Source organism: Propithecus coquereli, unplaced genomic scaffold (genome assembly GCF_000956105.1).
Source record: "Propithecus coquereli isolate 6110/MARCELLA unplaced genomic scaffold, Pcoq_1.0 Scaffold312, whole genome shotgun sequence".
NCBI classification, from domain to species: domain Eukaryota; kingdom Metazoa; phylum Chordata; class Mammalia; order Primates; family Indriidae; genus Propithecus; species Propithecus coquereli.
This window is the reverse complement of record NW_012148753.1, coordinates 418,504-423,682: the sequence shown is the minus strand read 5'-3', so window position 1 is coordinate 423,682 and position 5,179 is coordinate 418,504. Positions and strand designations below refer to the sequence as shown.

The 5,179-nt window shown below is 40.1% G+C and overlaps 1 protein-coding gene across 1 annotated transcript in view; it reads left to right on the top strand.

Moving 5' to 3' along the window:
- The first annotated feature begins 2,105 nt into the window (after window positions 1-2,105).
- The window catches only part of LOC105814993 (protein piccolo-like), a 94,416-nt gene continuing 91,342 nt past the window's right edge, over window positions 2,106-5,179 (top strand). The window contains exon 1 of the mRNA XM_012650118.1: window positions 2,106-2,650. Coding sequence (XP_012505572.1) covers window positions 2,397-2,650 — 254 coding nt within the window. The 5' untranslated portion in view covers window positions 2,106-2,396. The remainder of the gene's footprint in view (window positions 2,651-5,179) is intronic.

Sequence of the window (5,179 nt, the reverse complement as noted above, 5' to 3'; positions counted from 1 at the left end):
CTGCCCTGGTGTTTCTCTTTATCAAGAATACCTCCTTAAGCCTAGAGGATTTTAAAAAAGAAACATTCAAAATTGAGTTATAAAGGTCTCAAAGGCAAAGTCATATTAAAAAGGGAACCAAAATATTTCCCAAGTGCCATCATCGGATCTCTTGTTTTCACAGTCCAATTACTCTTCCCGTCATATATCCTATTTTCCGGTTTTCTGATGATGCTTTCTCCTGGGGGAGAGGAAAGAAAGAGAAGATGAATGCACATGTTTGCAGAATGGACTATAATATTCCCATCTTGCAAATTATTACTTTTTGTTTAGTCTATCAGCATTACTTTGCATATTGATTATCACTTCTTTTTTCTCTCTTATTACTTCCCAGGCTCCTTTCCATTTACAATGGAAGAAAGTATGGAGTTAACAATATAATTTTTTAGCTTAATCATTATTCTGGGGTTGGAGTTTGTAAAGGTATACATCTTATCAATTTTTGAAGCTTGTGGTTTATGGCTGTGAATACATCAAATATATTTTATTCTTGCAAAACTGGAGTATATTATTTGAAAATAGCATATGGATCATCTCCTTTGTCCTCACATCAATCTAAGAATGTTACTGATTCCCAGGGCAGCCTAGGTCATGAAGCAGCTGCCCATTTTGTCAGAGAAGGCATTACGATCCAGGATTGTGTACCTAATTAAGTCCTTCTTTGAAGCAAACTCACTTCTAGGAGGTATGACCATATTATACTTGTCTCACAATGATTTGTTTATATAAATGAGAGCGTTGTCTTCTTCATTTGTATGAATGACTCTTTGCAGTCGTGACTTTCAAAGTCACATCTCAGTATGTTATGAGACAAAGTTTATGCAACATTTTTGTAGGAATTCAACCAGTAATGCAACATCATCTGATAACTAGCCATCTTTAAATGTAGTAAATGTAGTCACAATTTTTTATAACTATGCCACTTTTTAGTTTCAATACAACTGGATGGCAAAATATCAAACTGTATAATGATTACTACAAAAACTTGGAAACTTACTTTCTGAACACCATATTCATTTCCATTTATTTATTTATTCCCAATTGTCAGCGTTTTATTTTCTTTAAACTAAGCAGTTGAGACATTAAGTCCACATTGTGAGGAAAGGTAAGTAGCAAAATTGGGGTTGTAGATTCAGTGCTGAACTACAATAGTCCCTTCTAAGAAATGTAATTGCAACAAAAGTGTGTGTGTGTGTGTGTGTGTGTGTGTGTGTGTGCGCGCGCGTGTGTGTGTTGGGGGGCAGGTTAGTGAGGAGTGGGTCTGAAAAAGTTGTTATTAGTTGTATCTCTGTTGCGAGCCATCTGTATGGCTGTTCAGTTAATTTACCTTTTTGGGTTCTTCTGTCTACATTAGTAAAAAAAATAAAACAAAATAAAGGAGAGGGAATGAAATCACGTTTTCAAATTTTCATATTACTATAGCATTTTAATATTTTACAACCTGGATTTTACTACAGTACCCCAGGTCCACAGTTGCCCATAATCTTTACTTTTGAGTAGTCCCTTCAGGGAACACCACATGATATAAGCATTCCCTTACTGTTTTATCATTTTTGTTAGTTTTAATCTAATTGTTCTGAGAACGTTCTAAATGAAAAGGTCCATTCTTTGCTCCTTCTGGGAAATTTGCCTTAAAGGTATCAGGGGTCTCTCCTGACACTCTTCAGTTACTTAAACCCTTTCCTAGGATCTTTTAAAAACCCTCCCTTAAAAAAAAAAAAAAATTGAAACTACAAATCCCAGGAGCCAAAGCTGGAAAGACACTCCCACCCCCCCGCCAGCCTTTCCCCGCCCCCCTTGACTCTACTAAGCTAAAACTCAAGTTGAGGCATCCTGAAATGTGCCTGAAAGAAACAACGGCTGTTTCGCCCCTCTTTTGAGCTGTGCTGTCACTGGGCTCCTTTAAATCGGTGCTGGGAGTGAGGAAGCAGACAGGGCGACGCAGAATGGGGTGGGCGTGGGACGCGGGCATCACCTGTTCCGAGAGGCGCGTGCGCACTGCGAGGGCGCGGACCAGGAGGCGGGGCGCGGTGGGAGGGGCGGACGGCGCCCGGCTGGCACCGCTCAGATCTGCTTCTCCGCGGCTCCGGGCGCTGAGGCGGCGTCCGGGAGGCGTCTTCTGCAAAGGTTGCCTGGCGCTGTCCAACATGGAGGAAGCTCCGGCCGCGGGCGTCACCTGCGAGCGGGACTAACCCCCTCCTGGCGTTCCGGGCAGCGGTGCCCGGTCCCGAGCCCAGGGACTCGGCCGCCTGCACGCCCCGCGGGGGACCCCGGCTCGGGTTGCCGCCTGGCCGCGGGCTTCTCGACTGGGACGCAGCGCCAAGAGGGAGCGCGGCGGCCCCAAGTCTCCCTGAGCCATGGGCAACGAGGCGAGCTTGGAAGGGGAAGGGCTCCCCGAAGGGCTGGCGGCGGCGGCAGCGGCGGCAGCCGGAGGAGGGGCTGGCGGGGCGGGGAGCGCCTTGCACACCGTGATCCCGGCCGGCATGGAGGCGGATCTGAGCCAGCTGAGTGAAGAAGAGAGGAGACAGATCGCCGCTGTCATGTCAAGGGCGCAGGGGCTGCCCAAGGGAAGCGTTCCCCCGGCCGCTGCGGAGTCGCCTTCCATGCACAGGCACGCACAGCATGATATATATGTCCGGGCATATATGTACAGCTTCCCGTGCACATATGTGCCAGCCCGTATGTGCCAGCACGGCGGTACATATATGTCGCCTCCGTTCATTTTATTCTCCCCTGTGGGGTGGCGATAAAGAGATCATAAGCCTTTTGATGGGCGGAATAAAAATGATGCATTGTAGAGTTTCTGGTGGGATAGTCAAGGGTTACGTTCTTGGAACTGTGATTTTAGGTTGTGATTTTGGCCTTTTGGAACCTTTTCCCCCTAGGAAGGCGTGGAGAGACGCCCTCCAGTGTTTTACTAATCTGGAAGTCTTCCATTAATTCAAAACGGACGTGTTGGGAAATGGATAGAGCCTGGTGTTTACCTGTCTCTGTTTAAATCTTCTCCTCGGGCATTTCGGGGTCTTTTTCTCTGTGAGTGATAGCTAAATATTTCTGTAACAATACCTTTAATCCCTCTAGAGGTGATTTGTCCTTCCCACCCCACCTCCAGAGGAGGACAGAAGCTGTTTAGGTAGAAAGAATAGAATGAATACACCTTTTATATTCAATGAGGAACCCTGAAATATGTTGTGGCATTAAACAGATGGTTTGGTCACAGGAGAGCAGGTGCTGTACATGTATTTCTGAATTAGCATATGCTATTTTTTAAACCACTGCTCTGTTTTTTGCAAAAGTGGCTTTCAGTTTATGGAAGAACATGTGAATTTGTATTACCTTAAAATTAATTTTCAATACATTGTTTTAAAAACAAATCAATGACAACGTGCACAGACAATTATAAGAGCTAATTTGTAATATTAACATTCATTTCCGTCTCTAACTCCATTTTCCTTTATCCCAATAAATTAGTTGTTTTCTAATTGGAGTACTAAGAGGGTATAATCATTGTGCTTGCCCTGCCTTTATTGTTGTAAACAAATCTTTTAACTTTGCACCCTCCAGTAGAGAACAGTTGTCTGTCCATGGTTCTGAAACCATTTCTGCTTTACGATAACAGAAGGGAAACCTGCAATTTTCATTTGAAATATTGGAAATACGAAAGACCTTAATATATAGGTGTAGATTCTTATCCTCTATTAAAAAATCATTTTCACTCCTTTACTGTCACATAAGTATATGCATATAATTTTGTCAAATAATTATAATATCAAATTTGATGAAAGAGAAATGTAAAATGTTTTATGGTTAGTGGCAGTATATTCACATAAAATCTTAAATGCTTAAGGTCTATTAGGTAAAAAACCCTACTTATCTTGACAGGAAACTACCACTACTAGTGAAAACTAGTCCCTTAATATATGTTGTCCTGTGTTTTAAAACTAGAATTATATTGGACTATTTCTTTGGTGAAAGCCTTTCTTATTCATTACCTTAAATAGTACAATTTATGATACTTGAAAACTTGAATTGGAAAAAAATAGTATTCATTCACTAGATTTTCATAGTATAATATAATAAGGTACAATTTATCAGCCTTTTAGAAATGTATGCCAAATCTTTTATAATTTTCCCTGAGAGGCGCAAGCAACAGGTCTAACATGCTGGTTACAAATACCAATAAAAGTGTGATCTTTGATTTCTAGATTTCCAACTTTTCTGTTTAGACAGTGCTGAAAAATATTATTTCAGCCTATAAAACTGTTGCTTTATGCAGTATTTTTATCAAATAGTATAATTTTAAAGCTCTCTATTGATAATTTTATTATGGTAGGATTCTTATTGATATGTAATCTGTGGTCTAAAGAGTTCTTGGTGAAAGCTTGATCCAAACACTCAAAAAGAAACACTAACTATGATTTTTGCAACTTGTTTATATAATACTGAAAAATTTCTATTAAAGGTATATCACTTTTGGAAAGTTGTTATTCCCATATATGATGACCAAAGAAATGCTTGGTTTATCATGTAGACTTTTAGAGTTATGTTAATTTAAATGCATATAAGAAAGTATAACCAAATTATTTGAAGTTTGAAGCATTTAAGAGGTATGAATTAAACATGGTGGGATTTTTTTTTTTTAAATAAAGGTCGAGGCCCTAGGTTGATATCCTGTTCATTTTGAATAATTCATAGTAAATTACACATACTTCACAACCAATGTGCCTCAAGTTCCTTGCCTTTAAATAAGGCTAATAATACCAGTCTTAACTTTCTTAGGGTCATTGTGAGGATCAATTAAAAATTAAAAGGGATGTTTTTGTTTTTTAATTTAAAGGAACCCTACAAATATAACAACTGCTAATATCAGCAATGGGTGACACTGCCATTGATGATGGCTACAGACAAGTTGTATATTGAATTATATATTGTTAGGAGTTATTTAGTTATACTGATGTTCTTTTACATTTGGCAAAGTCAGTGTGATGGAATGGAAATCGCCTTCTTTCCCCCGACCAGGAGTCAGGATACCAGATTTCTATGACTGACTGGTTTTACGACCTTGAGTTAGTCTCTTTGCTGCTTTTGATCCCTGTATCCTGGGACTTAGAGAATAAATGAATAGATATTCATTTATTTA